This window comes from Podarcis cretensis (assembly GCF_951804945.1).
Source record: "Podarcis cretensis genome assembly, chromosome: 16".
Lineage (NCBI taxonomy): Eukaryota > Metazoa > Chordata > Lepidosauria > Squamata > Lacertidae > Podarcis > Podarcis cretensis.
The window spans coordinates 38,694,078-38,710,636 of record NC_137186.1 but is presented as its reverse complement, the minus strand read 5'-3'; the positions used below and the strand labels follow the sequence as shown (position 1 = coordinate 38,710,636).

At 45.7% G+C, this 16,559-nt stretch overlaps 1 protein-coding gene and 1 long non-coding RNA gene across 3 annotated transcripts in view; one reads left to right on the top strand and one right to left on the bottom strand.

Moving 5' to 3' along the window:
* The window catches only part of TMEM132B (transmembrane protein 132B), a 389,071-nt gene extending 377,003 nt beyond the window's left edge, over window positions 1-12,068 (top strand). For both annotated transcript variants that reach the window (XM_079956515.1, XM_079956514.1), the window contains 3 exons: window positions 3,438-3,711; window positions 7,311-7,502; window positions 9,646-12,068. In XM_079956515.1, the coding sequence (XP_079812641.1) occupies window positions 3,438-3,711; window positions 7,311-7,502; window positions 9,646-10,794 (1,615 nt within the window). In that variant the 3' untranslated portion in view covers window positions 10,795-12,068. The remainder of the gene's footprint in view (window positions 1-3,437; window positions 3,712-7,310; window positions 7,503-9,645) is intronic.
* The window catches only part of LOC307205131, a 469,056-nt gene that overhangs the window by 255,747 nt on the left and 196,750 nt on the right, over window positions 1-16,559 (bottom strand). The window lies entirely within an intron of this gene.

The following is a 16,559-nucleotide window of genomic DNA, read 5'->3' as shown; positions in this document are numbered from 1 at the left end:
TGGCCTGCCAGCCATTGTTTTTGGATGAGTGCGTGCGACAGCTCATGCTTCCAATAGAGCTGGCGAAAGTTTGTTTTTAAGCAACTTAATCGCATGGGTGACTTGAATGGGGGCGACCATTTCTTCTTGTGGCAAGAATGCAGTGGAGGCTGATTTATTAGGGCAAATGGGACACATCCTCACCAACCTCTGAATGCCCTGCCTGCCTTCTTATTTGCCATCAATCCAGGTGGTGGTGCTGCCTATAGGCTCTCTCCTCCTCAGTCTCTGGGTCCTTAGAAGCACCGAGCTGTAGAGATGGAAGGGGCCAAAAGGACAATCTAGTCCACCCCCTGTAGGAATCACAGGTAGAGAATCAGGGACAGATGACCAGCCATCCTCTGTTTAAATCCTGAACTGAATTCAGCTGATTCATGTGGATCCAAGCTTGAGCTGAGTTGTTTGGAGACAGTCCCAAGTCACCCCAGGTTGGGCAGGGCCACTGAGAGATCCAGGGCTTTCAGGGGGTGAAGTCAGGTGGGAAGGCTCTAGGGGTCTGCTTTGCAAGTGTGTTCACCACAGAGAATGCATTGGGCCACAGCCTTAATTATCACAGCTGAAGGTCACATTCCACCCAAATGAAGTGTCAGGAAGGGCATGCCAGGGCTGAAACTGCAAGGGGTCTCTTGGAGACCATTCTGAGGACTAGATAGAGAGGTTTATGGGACATCATTTGACCCTGGGTCCTGAGGTTCCCTACCTGTGATGTAGAAAGCCCCAGGTTCAGTCTCTGGCACCTCCAGGGGGAATAAACCCTGCTTAAGACTTTGGGAAACTGCAGTCAGTGTACTCCAGCCCCCTCCAACCTGCTGCCCTCTAGATATTTTATGCTACAATTCCCATCAGCGAAGTGCACCATGTTCTTTTAGACAACACTGAGCTAGATGGATGAACAGTATGATAGGGCAGCTTCCTGTGTTCATTGGAATGGGCCTCCAACCAGGTTCTCTCTCAGGAAGCAGCACTGAGATTTTTGGGCACCATGCCATTGATAGCACCCATTGATTGGTCTGCCCGCTGCTTCCTTGAATGGGAAATTAATAAAAATGTAATAAGGAAGTGAGGATCTGGATCCCTTGTGAATATATCTGGGGAGATAATAAAAACCCATCTGGAGAAATATGGCTCATCATACTGATCCATAGATAGATGGGCAGCAGGAAGGGGGAGAGAGACTTTTATCCTTATTTGCAGTAGATGGGAGAATCATAATTTAATCTGGGTATGTGCCACTATCAATATGAGCGGCCCACTCTTCCAGATGGAAATCTGCTCTCCAGATAGGTGTGCTCTCATGACTAATGTACTGCATGGAACCCTTGAGCGGCACTCGGTTAATAGAAAAACCGGCTTGTGAAATGAGCAGTCGAAAAGCCCACAATCGCAGCAAATGAAAGGAATAAATATAAATTAAAGTCAAATAAGAGTGGGGAGAAGGGGAGGAAAGTCCAGGCAGGCAGAGACCGATGTTCTTAACAAGAACATTTATTTTGATTCATTATGCAGCTGGAAAATAATTATCCCCTTGTTGAAGTTCATGCATTACCTCTGCGGGTGGAGCGTTGGGTGGGAGGAAGTGATTTTTGTTCATTTCTTCTAAGGGCCGCTTAGTGAGTCTTTTGACGTATGTTGAAATGATGCCCTTTGAATCTCTTGTATGTAACAGAGCTAAAGAATGCCTGTGCGCCTTTCTCTTGTCACCTGCAAACCCTCCTAACCATCAACCGAACTGCTGAAACATAATGGAATGCCTGCAAACATTCTGCAGCCACTCAAAGACTGAGAATGAGTCATTGGATGTTGAAAATGAGGGTGGGGCAATTGGTGGTGGAAGGGCTCCAAAAATGAGGGATAACATGGGCTGAGAAGAATTTCTAACCATGTCCTCTCCTGACCAGGAGGACCATGCTCTGTGGAGCAAAATAAATCCCCGAGGGTGGCTAAGTCATGCAGAAGGCAGGCATGGGCTGGAGCTGCAGGACCTTGGGTAGCTCTAAGAAAACAACTTGCTCCAACAAGATATGGAACTCAGTGGAGGGGCTTGATCTCTTGTGCCACCTACTTCCCAATGGATGGTGAATTTTAATATGGTTGTCCTCTGGCCTGGAGCCTAAAGGTAAAGGTAAAGGTACCCCTGCCCGTACGGGCCAGTCTTGACAGACTCTGGGGTTGTGCGCCCATCTCACTTAAGAGGCCAGGGGCCAGCGCTGTCTGGAGACACTTCCGGGTCACGTGGCCAGTGTGACATCGCTGCTCTGGCCAGAGCCAGAGCCAGAGCCAGAGCCAGAGCCGCACACGGAAACGCCGTTTACCTTCCCGCTGGTAAGCGGTCCCTATTTATCTACTTGCACCCGGAGGTGCTTTCGAACCGCTAGGTTGGCAGGCGCTGGGACCGAGCAGCGGGAGCGCACCCCGCCGCAGGGATTCGAACCGCCGACCTTTCGATCGGCAAGCCCTAGGCGCTGAGGCTTTAACCCACAGCGCCACCTGCGTCCGGCCTGGAGCCTAGCACCCTTGTAATTTATTAATCAGTTCCCACATTGTACTCTTTCCCCCAAGGGGCCTAAAAATACCCTAGTCCCAGGCTTAGAAGCACAGAAAGGTTTACTCACATAGGCAGAGCCTTTGTAACTACATTGGCTGAGTCCAAGTGGTGCAAATTCTACACAACTGCAGTAATCTGCTGTGTGAGGAAGGGGTGGAAAACCTCTTTCAGCATCAGGAGCTAATTCCTTCCTGGGAGACCTTATGGGGACCACACATCATTGGTGGGCCAGGTGGCACCTGAGGTGGCACCTGAGGTGAACCACAAAATGATACCTGCCATTCAGGGAGAAAGGGGCAAATGGAAATGTACATCAGGTGCAAAGTGAGAATAAAGAATAAACAAGGATGAGAGGAGACTAACTCTGGTGAACCCTGTGAGGTCTATGTGTTGGAGGGGCCAAATGATGCCCAATGCTGATAATATAGGCATTTCATAAATTTTGTTTATTTATTTTATTCAGTTGCTGAGATATCTAATAAGAACTATTCTCTAGACAAAGTGCACAGTACAACAAAGTGATTTAAATAAACGGTGCAGCAACTCGGTGGAACCTTAATGAATCAGTAAAACCAACCCAGCAGAAGATGAAATCCTGCACAGATAAAACCCAACAAAGACAAATTAAAGCCTCAGATGGAAAAATCAGGATAGTATCTATCATAAGTTATACCCAGAGAAAGCGCACTGAAGTTAGTGAACCTACATTAGGCACTCCCGTTCATTTCAATGGGTCTACCCTGGATACAGCCTTTAGAATTTGCAATATTCAAAATGAACAGAGTACAGTTGTATTGCAAGAACAACCACAACCTAGTACCTTCTTGTGTGTGTTTCTGTGTGTGTCCTACAGGCCCACACGTGACAGCGATGAGGATGAAGATGACGAGAAGAAAGGCAGAGGCTGCACCCTGCAGTACCAACATGCCATGGTACGAGTCCTCACCCAGTTTGTGACAGAATCATCCGATTTGGGAGGCCAGCTGACCTACATGCTTGGCTCTGAGTGGCAGTTTGACATTACGGACCTTGTGGCTGACTTCATGAAGGTGGAGGAATCCAAAGTAGCCAAGTTACAAGATGGCCGGGTTCTGATTGGTCGTGAGCAAGGAATCACAACAGTTCAGGTACAAAGTAAGGCTGAGTGTCAAGGGAAACATTAATGTGGGCTGCACAAGGTTACTGGTAGGTAGATTTGTAGCTCGTTGACAAACTGAACTCAAAGAGTACTCACTAATGGATCCTCATCATCCTGGAGAAAAAAAGTGACAAGAGGGTTGCCGCAGGGTTCTGTCCTGGGCCCATTGTTGCTCAATGTGTTTATAGATGACTTGGATGAAGGAAATGAGGGGATATTCAACCAATTTGCAGATAACACCAAACTGGGAGGGATAGATAATGCCGCAGAAGACAGAAATGACCTTAAGAGATTGGAGAACTGGGTCTAAACTAACAAAATGAATCTCAATAGGGACAAATGTCAAATTCTACACTTAGGCAGGGTTTTAGTAGACCACAAGCTTAACTTGAGTCAACAGTGTGATGTGGTAGCAAAAGCAGTTAATGCTATTATAGGCTGCATCAACAGAAGTATAGTGTCCAGATCAAGGGACGCAATAAAGGTAAAGGTCCAGCCATGACCAACTCTGGGGCTGTGGTGCTCATCTCGTTTTATTGGCCGAGGGAGCCGGCATACAGCTTCTGGGTCATGTGACCAGCATGACTAAGCTGCTTCTGGCGAACCAGAGCAGTGCACAGAAATGCCGTTTACCTTCCCGCCAGAGCGGTACCTGTTTATCTACTTGCACTTTGACGTGCTTTCGAACTGCTAGGTTGGCAGGAGCAGGGACCAAGCAACAGGAGCTCACCCCATCACCGGGAATCGAACCGCTGACCTTCTGACCGGCAAGTCCTAGGCTCTGAGGTTTAACCCACAGCACCACCCGCATCCCTCTAAGGGACACAGTAGTAATGCCCTATTCTGTCTTGGTCAAACCACACTGTGTCCACTTCTGAATGCCAGATTTTAAGAAAGATGTTGATAGGCTGGAACATGTGCAGAGGAGGCCAACCAAGATGATCAAGGGTCTGGAAACCAAGCCTTATGAGGAAAGGCTGAAGGAGTTGCATACATTCATTTCGGGTAAGAGAAGACTGAGATGAGATATGATAGTCTCTTCAAATATCTAAAGAGCCATCACATGGAAGATGGAACAAGCTTGTTTTTTCCTGCTCCAGAGGCTGTAACCTGAACCAATGGTTTCAGGTCACAAGGAAGGAGATTCTGACTAAACATCTGGAATAACTTTCTGACAGTAGGAACTGTTTGACACTGGAATGGACTCCCTCGGGAGGTGGTGGACTCTCCTTTGTTGGAAGTTTTAAGCAGAGGTTGGGTGACCATCTATCATGAGTGCTTTACTTGAAATTCCTGCATTGCAAGGGGTTGGACCAAATGACCCTCAGGGTCCCTTTCAACCCATAAAATTCTATGATTAATCAGAAAGCTGCTTTATTTTGAGGAGACACCAAAGCAGAGGATCAGTCTAGGCATAATGCTACTTAATATTGAGCAGAGACCAAATTGGTCTAGCAAAAGCCATAGTCATAGTTGGCTGCCTACTGTTGGAAAGTGGAAGACAGGTGAGGTGGGATCTTTATTCTATTTCAGCAAGTTAATTCTCCTGCTCTATGATATAGTGCTGTTTTCATGCACCAGTCCCCACAACGAGGGCCTCAGTCTCACATATTTGCAGAGAGTTGAAGTTGTTGGACTTTATAAAGAGGCAGACCTCCATATCATCACTAACCTTGGACCATGCTGTTCTGGGGCTGATGGGAATTGAACATTCGGAAGGCACCACAATGGCTCCTCCCACCCTTGTGCATCAGGTGACCAACCTCCAAGGGGGAGCGCTACATTCCATGCCACATTTTAGCATGGACCTATTTTTAACATTCTTAAAATGTGCGTATGCTTGTTCTAAACCAGGCATCCCCAACCTTCGGCCCTCCAGATGTTTTGGACTACAATTCCCATCATCCCTGACCACTGGTCCTTTTAGCTAGGGATTATGGGAGTTGTAGGCCAAAACATCTGGAAGGCCGCAGGTTGAGGATGCCTGTTCTAAACCATTTCCCCCCCAAATGTATGAAGCTATACAGTGAATTTACAGTTTTACAGTGCTTTTTACATTGCTTACAGTGCTTTTTACAGTGTTTTACACTGCTTTACAGTGAATAAAGTGAGCAGTGGGTTTTGTTAGTATGAGTTCCCCAACTTCTTTTCCAACTCTGTTATCCAATTGCCTTTCAAATGGGGATGGGTGGGTGCTGGAGATTGAGCCTTGGCACTTGGTGCATGTGTAGCTGTGCTCTAATAGCATTAAGAGTTAAACATATTTGATGTACCCTACCACAGAGCCTAAGGGACGCAGGTGGCGCTGCGGGTTAAAGCCTCAGCGCCTAGGGCTTGCCGATCGAAAGGTCGGCGGTTCGAATCCCTGCGGCGGGGTGCGCTCCCGCTGCTCGGTCCCAGCGCCTGCCAACCTAGCAGTTCGAAAGCACCTCCGGGTGCAAGTAGATAAATAGGGACCGCTTACCAGCGGGAAGGTAAACAGCGTTTCCGTGTGCGGCTCTGGCTCGCCAGAGCAGCGATGTCACGCTGGCCACGTGACCCGGAAGTGTCTCCGGACAGCGCTGGCCCCTGGCCACTTAAGTGAGATGGGCGTACAACCCCAGAGTCTGTCAAGACTGGCCCGTACGGGCAGGGGTACCTTTACCTTTACCTTTTACCACAGAGCCTAGGACTTGCTGATCAGAAGGTCGGCGGTTCGAATCCCTGCGACGGGGTGAGCTCTTGTTGCTTTGATCCTGCTCCTCCCAACCTAGCAGTTCGAAAGCATGTCAAAGTGCAAGTAGATAAATAGGTACCACTCCGGCGGGAAGGTAAACGGTGTTTCTGTGCGCTGCTCTGGTTCACCAGAAATGGCTTAGTCATGCTGGTCACATGACCCGGAAGCTGTACACCAGCTCCCTCAGTCAGTAAAGCGAGATGAGCACCGCAACCCCAGAGTCGGCCATGACTGGACCTAATGATCAGGGGTACCTTTACCTTTCCGTTTCCCTGAGATCACTTCCTCAATGAAGGGTAGGTTTAAAATGAAATAAATAAATAACTATGCCCCCCACAACCCCTTGGCTGCTTTCACAGGAATCCACTGTATTTGGCTAGCAGAGCAATCCTATGCATGTCTATGTCTTTTTATATTGCAAGCTGCCTGGTGACCCTCAGTTGAAGGGCAGTATAGAAATTTTAAAAATACTTTTGCTAATACTAATACTCAAATGTAACTCCTATTAAGTTCAATGGGGCTTATTCCCAGTTATGTGTGGCTAGAATTGGAACCCAAGTAGGCAAAAGTGACTAAGAGGGATCTTCATTTTGAAATATAGTTGTACCTTGTTTTGTGAGCGGGATCCGTTCTGGAGCCCCGGATGCTAGATGAAAAGGACGCATGGCAAAGCACCACTCTGTGCACGAAGCAGTTTGCCAGTGCTTCCAGGTTTGCTGCGGTTGTTCGACGAGATGGACACTCAATGAGGTGGACTCAAAATGAGGTACCACTGTATGGCAACCAGGCTCCAGGCACTCACGATGCAGCAACTCCAGGATAGTTTAATGTGGATTCTCATCATTTTTTCTTTCCTTTTGTTTCCCTTAAAGGTCCTCTCACCTCTTTCTGATTCCATTTTGGCTGAGAAGACTGTGATTGTTCTGGAAGACCGGGTGACCATCACAGACCTTGGTGTTCAGCTCGTGGCAGGCTTGTCCCTCTCGCTAAAGACAAGCAAAGGAAACAAGAGGGTGATTGTTTCTACGACATCGGCTTCTGACATTCTTCATTCACCAAAGCAGGTGGGAGATGCAGTGACAAAATTAATGAACAGCACAGATTTGCATCGTTTCATTAGCAAATAGGAGACCTAGATAAACCAGATGAGATTAAATGGAGGGTAATCTAAAGGACAAACTAAGGACTAGATAGAATCATAGAATCATAGAATCATAGAGTTGGAAGAGACCACAAGGGCCATCGAGTCCAACCCCCTGCCAAGCAGGAAACACCATCAGAGCACTCCTGACATATGGTTGTCAAGCCTCTGCTTAAAGACCTCCAAAGAAGGAGACTCCACCACACTCCTTGGCAGCAAATTCCACTGTCAAACAGCTCTTACTGTCAGGAAGTTCTTCCTAATGTTTAGGTGGAATCTTCTTTCTTGTAGTTTGGAACCATTGCTCCGTGTCCGCTTCTCTGGAGCAGCAGAAAACAACCTTTCTCCCTCCTCTATGTGACATCCTTTTATATATTTGAACATGGCTATCATATCACCCCTTAACCTCCTCTTCTCCAGGCTAAACATGCCCAGCTCCCTTAGCCGTTCCTCATAAGGCATTGTTTCCAGGCCTTTGACCATTTTGGTTGCCCTCCTCTGGACACATTCCAGTTTGTCCTTGTCCTTCATTAACTGTGGTGCCCAGAACTGGACACAGTACTCCAGGTGAGGTCTGGCCAGAGCAGAATACAGTGGCACTATTACTTCCCTTGATCTAGAATACAGTGGCACTATTACTTCCCTTGATCTAGATGAGGTATCCAGGACCCACTTTTAACCTAAACATGCATTTGGGGGACCCATTTCTTAATCCTTTGCTATATTGTTGCATGATGTTAATGGTCTTGTGGTTACCCACCTTGGATCAGGCTGTCAGACCCCCCAAGTGTCCCTACTTTCCCGGGACATCCCTGATTTAAAGAAGCTGTTCTGGTTTCTAATTTGATCCCGGAATGTCCCACTTTTTCTTTGGATGTCCCTATTTTCATTGGTGAAATGTTGGAGGGTATGGAGTTATCTGACCCTCGAGCTGTCTGAAGGCAATTCTGTATAGGGAAGGTTTTTTTTAAAAAAAAGTTTAATGTTTTATTGAGTTTTTATATATGTTGGAAGCTGCCCAGAGTGGCTGGGGCAAGCCAGTAAGATGTGTGGGGTATAAATAGTAAAATTATCATTATAGAATTGCAGTCCCTATTTTCATCAGAGAAGTGTTGGAGGGTATGGGCTGTGGCCCACTAATGAGTCTCAACTCACTGGCTGAAGGCCAGTGGACTAGATGGGCCTTTGGCCTGATCCAGCAGGCCTCATCGTATGCTTTTGTAACCATGATAGATGATGTGATCCAATGGGTAGTAGGAGAAATTAAACTAAGCTAGAGAGGAATGGGGTGGTCGTGTTGTGAGAGTGCTGTTGCACTGACATCCTCCTTTGATATTGCCTCCTACCCACTTTCAGTTCAGGCCCTGGCCACTCTTCTATATGGCCCCCAACAGATTTTCCCTAGGGAATATGGTCCTTGAGGACGGTAAAGGTTCCCCACCCCTGTTCTAAATTATGGACCCTCCCTCTCTAAGGATCATAGAGGAAAGGTGAAATACATAAATGTGAATATGAAAAATGGGTGAGTGAAATGATTGGATCATGTTTACTGACACATTAAGCCAAAAGAACAAGGGGGGGAGGGAAATGTTACTCATTTTCATGTAATTATTTCCAGGCTTCACAAAAACAGGGTGGGGGAGGAGCCCAACTCATGCGATTTCACTAAATCAGCCGCATGAGTTTAGGAAACAATATTTTGATGGCTAATTTAAGGCCCAGAGTTCAGATTGATTTCATGATGCAGTCTGAAAACAAATGATCTGACCGGTTATATGTGAAATTGATTCTGAGGCATTCTGCTAGGAAGAGAATGTTAAAACTAAGCTTTCATTTTTTAAAAAGTTCACTCATTTCAGATGCATTATTTCCCATCTTGAATTTTGAAAGCTCATAGCGCTGACGCATTCAGCTAAGTTATACCCAGCATTCACCTACTGGTTGGTTTCCAGTGCTAGTCCTAATCAGAACAGACCCACTGAAATGAATGACTAAGGTTCATTAATTTCGCTTCTTAAAAAAGTTATGGCTTCTTTTAAAAAATGATACATTTTTCTATGTTGTAGGAAGCTGTGGTCAGTGCTTGGATTCTGTTCAGCGATGGCACCGTGACACCCTTAGACATCTACGACACAAAAGATTTTTCTCTCGCCATCACATCCCTGGATGAAATGGTGGTGTCCATCCATCAAAGCCAAGAGGAAGACCAGCCTGTGGTGGTGGCGGAAGGTGAAGGTCAAGGGCCACTCATTAAAGTAGAAATGGTGATCAGTGAGCCTTGTCAGAAGTCCAAGAGGAAGAGTAGCTTGGCTGTTGGGAAAGGAAGCATCAAAGTCAAGTTTGGCCAGAAGGATTTGGACCACAAAGGGGACACCAATGACATTGAAGACGTTGAGGCTGATTTTAAAAGCCATGGGAGTAATTCTATAGAGAAGTCATTGGAGCAGGAGAGGTCAGGGCAAGATTGGCCCAAACATGGGGCTTCCATTAATCATGAAGAGGCTACTAACCAAAGCACAACTTCCAAGACTCCTGTTCACCCAAAAACTGCTCAGGGTCAGCTCCAAAATGGCCCAACCTCCTTTACGAGCTTCCCCATACAAGTTGACATTCCAGTGCAGAACAGTCCCAGTGACCTCACTTTGGCTTCCAGAGGTCTAACGGACCTTGAGATCGGCATGTATGCCCTTCTGTGTGTTTTCTGTTTAGCCATATTGGTCTTCTTAATTAACTGTGTGGCATTTGCTTGGAAGTACAGGCACAAAAGGTTTGCCGTCAGTGAGCAAGGCAACATTCCACATTCCCATGACTGGGTGTGGCTCGGGAATGAGGTGGAGCTCTTGGAGAACCCAGTGGACATTTCGCTCCCGTCCGAGGAGTGCACAACCATGATAGACAGAGGGATGCAGTTTGAGGAGAGCAATTTCCTCCTCAACGGGAGCTCTCAGAAGAGCCTCCACAGCCAGATCCTTCGGTCTGCTGACTATGGTTGTGAGAACGATATCACAAACGAACCTATCAACCCCCCTGGGCCCAAACGGAAAAGAGTCAAATTCACATCCTATACCACCATCTTACCAGAGGATGGTGGCCCATACACCAACTCCATCCTCTTTGACAGTGACGATAATATCAAATGGGTATGCCAAGATATGAACTTAGGGGATTCCCAGGAACTTAGAGACTATATGGAAAGGCTGCAAGACAATATGTAAAAAATAATTATTATCTCTCTCTCTAAAAACTTTATCTTTGTATTCACCTTTATGCCTTCTGTTTTATGGATGATGGAGCACTCAAACCCAGCCAGCAATAGAAGAAGGCTCTCCAAAATGTTTGGAGGTCCAGAAATACTAACTTTGCATTGTTTTGATCAGCTGCAGGAAAAAGCTGGCTTGTTCTACCCTGTTCCATCAGGTACAAGGGGATGTGAGCCCCTAAACAGCTACCTACAAATCTTGGAGGTATTGCGCACAACCAGCTGTTTTTCATATATCATCTGATACTAGCTAATGCTGATCGAATTGCACCTAGACTCAGAGAAGATGGGTTAGTGTGCCATGTTACGATGAGCCGTTACTATGGAAAAGGAACCATTTTGTGGGTGGGTGGGTTGATGATTTTTCTAGAAAATATTCTTTGTAAAAGCACAGTAGACATTCCTCGCTTTCAGCTGGAATCTAGGGTCCTTTCAAAGGATCAGAATGAATTGACCTAATGTAATCTGTTTATACAAAATACAGACAGATATATCCTCCTAGGCTTTTGTTTTTTAAAAAACAAATATTCATCCTTGTGGTTAATTTGTTCAGCTGTATTGTTTATAAAGCTTTCCTGATTTTATGAACTATTTACATATTTTCATTTGACAGGATTCCCTCCCCAACCCATAGATGTACCAAAGTGTACTGCATTGTTAGGGCTGCAATGTTTAGTCGATAAATCGAATAGAAACCTTGTAAAAGATGACAGTGAAAAAGTGCCCCCAATAAACTGGGCAGCAGATTATTATTATTATTATTATTATTATTATTGAAAATGTAACAGTTTTAAATACAAGTATTTAGAGAAAACATTGCTGATGGGTGCCATTTTTGAAAGGGCAACCCCCTTTTCTCACCCATTCAGCGCATCTCCTATGTTATGACATGCACAGGTGCCATCTGAAATCAACAACAATGATGATAATACAGCTACTCAACTGCAAATTTATACAGGACTAATCGATTATTCGCTTATTAATTCATTAAAACGAACGATTAATCGACTAAAACTTCTGTCGGTCAGGTGACAGCCTTACTTTCTGTGTTAAAAGGGTTTGTTTTGTAGCTGCTTGATGTTGTTCCCTAATCCTCCCTCCCTCTTTCTTTCTTTCTTTCTTTCTTTCTTTCTTTCTTTCATACATCTCTTTCACTGGAAAATAGAGATCTGTCTTCTTACAGGGAAAATGTACATACAATAATAAAAACCCTGGGGTGGGGGAGAAGAGCTGTTCTGGTTTTTGTTTTCATTTTGGAAGGTTTGCAATATCATCATTTCAAAATCCCCTAGTGCGGTTTGAAGGTACACATTGCACCCACCTTCCTGAATTAAGCAGGTCTAGGCTGGGTCTGGGTCTGGATGGGAGACTAGGAACTTGGGAAATCATGGAGGATAAAGCTTCAGTGGCTAATAGTCATGATGACCAGGGCTTTTTTTAGCCAGAGCTCACGGGAGCTCATCTCTGGCACATCTCAGGTGGGCGCCATTCTAAGAGAACTAGGGAGTTCATGGTGAGATCCAGCACCCTTTTTTTCTAGAAAAATAACACTGATGATGGCTATGCTCTACCTCCACTGTGAGACTAAAATGCCTTTGAATCCCAGATGCTGGAAACTACAACAGGGGAGATTTTCCTTGATTGGAAATTAAATACTGATTATGCCTCTTCCTTGCCTGGGTTTAGCATAGAGTAAGGATGCGGGTGGCACTGTGGTCTAAACCACAGAGCCTAGGACTTGCCGATCAGAATGTCAGCAGTTTGAATCCCCGTAACGGGGTGAGCTCCTGTTGCTCGGTTCCAGCTCTTGCCAACCTAGCAGTTCGAAAGCACGACAAAGTGCAAATAGATAAATAGGTATCTATTCCCGGCAGGAAGGTAAATGGAGTTTCTGTGGGCTGCTCTGGTTCACCAGGAGCAGCTTAGTCATGCTGGTCACATGATCTGGAAGCTGTCTGCGGACAAACGCCAGCTCCCTCGGACTGTAGAGTGAGATGAGCACTGCAAGCCCAGAGTCGTCCTCAACTGGACTTAGTGGTCAGGGGTCCCTTTACCTTTACTTTTAAGGTTACCAGACGTCCCCATTTCCCGGGGACAGTCCCCGGATTTACAAATCAGTCCCCATACAAAATCCAATGAAGTTGAAAAGTGTCCTCAGATTCATTGAAAAAAATCTAGTAACCTTAGCATAGAGTGGATTGTGTGAGTATATGTAGAAACTAGCCTACTGAACAAAGATTTAAAAAATCACATCCCTTGCTTATGCAACTCTTGCATTGAGTCCTGCTTTGTGGCTCTTGAAAGGTTGCCCAAGGAAAGTAACCCTGAGGCTTAAATTTTTTCCCCAGCCCTCGTGTAGACCATATTGAACTAGATGGACCAACAGTGGTCTGATTTTGTGTACATCAGCTTCCTAAACTGGTTTGGGTGCATCAGAATTGGATTTAGTTCAACTTAAGCAAGGAATTGAACACCCCAACAATTTCCCACTCTCTCCCGGTCCCTTTCTGAAGGACTCGTTCATGGATTTTCAAGACAGGTGGGGAATCATTTGGTGTGATTTCAGAATGCTTTGTAAGCAATTAAAAATCCGTATTTTAGCCCCCCCCCTCATTTTAAGTGTGAAGCTTTGAAATTGTTAAGATCAAAAGACATCTAATGCCCTTCAATTAAAATTGTGTTTTGCGCTCCTTTCTGAGGAACAAACTTATGAGGTTGGGTTTTTTTGGGAATGGCTAATTACGTATGCTGCAATCCTATACACAGTTATCTGGGAGGGGGAATTGGGGGCTGGGATGTGACTGAGTCTGCATTAAAGATGAATCCACATTTTTCAAAACAATAGACAAACAAAAACACAGCCATCCCTTGAAATGTGCACATTCTAAATTTTGCAATGCAGTACTCCAGCCAAGTGATATGTTCAGAAATTCATATGCTAAGGCAAAGAGTGCATAAAATGCATATATTTGTGAAAATAACATACAAAAATGTATTGGGGAACCATGGTTTACAAAACTGTGTATATCAAGGGAAACTGCACAGAAAATAAGCTTATTAGGAGAAATTCATATGGAATTCCTGGTGAATTATATTTTAGGCTTTTTTTTTTAATCGCAAATTGCTGCAGAAATGTAAGCTTGGGAAAATGAGAAATGGAGAAATCCAAAATGGACAGAGCCATCTATTCATACCAGGGAACTCACTGGACTCAGCAAGGCTTGTGTCCGAATGGACTTGTATAGGCTTGGCACTTTTAAGTAGTTAAAATGGTCCCACTTTAAGAATGCTGAAAACCTATAAATCAGGGGTATTATTATTTTTTACTGCCTCGTGTAATGTAATGCGCTGTGAAATGCGGCTTTGATTTCTTGAGGTTCTTCTGTTGAACACCATAGAACCGCAATGCCATGCCACAAGTCCTATTCCAGGCTTGCATCAAAATGCCATAAGCACGGGGATTATACACGGGCACACACACTCGCAGCATAGTAATGTCATTGTGCGGTTGGTACGTGCTGGGGCCATGCACAATAAACACGCCTGTCTCCGCACAGCTTCACAGACAGAGCTCAGACCTAACGGAATTCTATAATGCATACAGGAGAAGAAGAGGGAATCAAATATTCAGAGTAGCGACGTTTTCAAAAATAAATAAATAAGCAAGCAAGCAAGCAAACGGTGCCTCTACTGTATTCAAAGACACTGCAGTGTGTATCAAATGGCTTATGCTAATTGCTGGATCCTTTAAGCTTGAAAATGCATACGAGAGACAGCATATTTTACCCTGGAAACATTGTACTGAGTTTCTGCCATGCCTCAGTGGATTGCTAAAAGTGTTTCCAGCAGTTCTGGGTTGTTGCTATTGCTATTATTATTAAATTTTGTATATCACTCTTCATCTGCACAAATTGCATAATAAAACAAGATCAAAAATGAACCAATATCCCCCCCCCGCCATAAACACATTTAAAAGGCCATAGAATGTTGATCAGCCAAAGGCCTGGTTGCGTGGCAAGTTCCCGCCTCCCCCCTCAGAAATAAAGACACGAGACACAAGAATTCAGGTTAATGGGTCAAATTAGGCCACAACTTTATTGATTACAGGAATTGAGCGGTATTGGCTTAGGCATTGGTCCTATCACTAACCGGCTTCAGCCCGCTTGCTTGAAGACCGGCAAGGGTTAACCACCAGTAGGGGGAGTCCCGCTGATGGACATCAACTAGGAACTCCCCCGGGGTCGCCGCTCGGGGGCGTGCCTTAGGCCCTCACCTCCCTAGGCTTAGGACAAGGCCACGCCCCCTGGAATCCTTTACCGGACTACCCTTTGATTTGGGGGGAGGTGATGGCGCTTCCTTCCCCCCCTTCATCTGCATGACAATACTACCATACCCCTGCCAATGCCTAACCGCCAATACCGGGGAGTTGTGACAGTTTGCTACGAGGTAGGCAAAAACCAAGTGGCTGGTGCCAATCTGCCAGTTGGAAAAATTCCTACCAGGCCCCTTGACGGCGACCAACCAAAGTCCATAGCAAGGTCAAAGAGCCTAGCCTAACGGGTGGGAGGGAAGGGAAAAACCTGTATGGCTGAGGTGCGGGAAAGAGGGAGATCCTTGGCCGCACCAGCCTAAATAAGCCAGGCCACGCCCCCGGGGCAGCCGATTGGCTGAATCATAGAATCATAGAATCATAGAGTTGGAAGAGACTACAAGGGCCATCGAGTCCAACCCCCTGCCAAGCAGGAAACACCATCAGAGCACTCCTGACATATGGTTGTCAAGCCTCTGCTTAAAGACCTCCAAAGAAGGAGACTCCACCACACTCTGGCCAGGGGGATGATGCATCCGAGGATTCCCTGGTATCGTGGGGTATGAAAGCCAGCCCCTGCGATGGTGGGAAGGGGCATGAAGCCCGCAACCCCACCTCCTCCCTAGCTCGGAAGTGGCTTTACAGCAAAAGCATTGGAGAGGAAACCTGAGCCAGTGCCCTGGGGTGGGCCTTCCCCACCAATGGCCCCAACTGTTGTGGTTGTTATTAAATTTATATACCACATTATTGTCTTATAAGTAGTTTGCAAGTATAAAAGCACTTACATAATACAATAACACCGACTTAAATCCCACAACCAAACAATGCCATCAAATCATTAAAATAAACTTCCACAATTCAAATAAATCTATCATTCATTCAGCTGCCTGCATGTCCCCACCTGGACTTGGCTGGCAGCATTGGCTGGGCTCAAGAAACCAAGCATAATCTCAGTTTCCCTGCAATGTCCCCTGAGGCACAGCTGCCACCACTGTAAGCCTACAAGACCAGGAATGGCAGTCCTGCCACGGTGTTACAGCCCCAGCAACCAATTGAAGATGCTGGATGCTGCTGCCAGATTTCAGTTTGGGGAGTCCTGCAATGCTAGCATTTCTCAAAGTTTTTCAGGGGTCCCCCAATGGGGAGATAAGTAAGGGCAGAAAAACTGAGGTTCATTAGAAGCTTCTAAAAGCCACCTGCAAAAGATTGGCTCATACCTCCGGCAAGAGTGACCTGTTCTACCATCTCAGAACTTTGCCACCTCTTGTAAGTGAGAATGTAGAGTGAGAATCATGAGAGATATAATCCATAATGCTCTAAAATGCGCACAGCAGTTACAAGGTGTACCAGGTTAAAAGGTGGGTGGGTGGCCACAGCCACACATAATTCCCTACAAAGAGCTGCTGACAAAA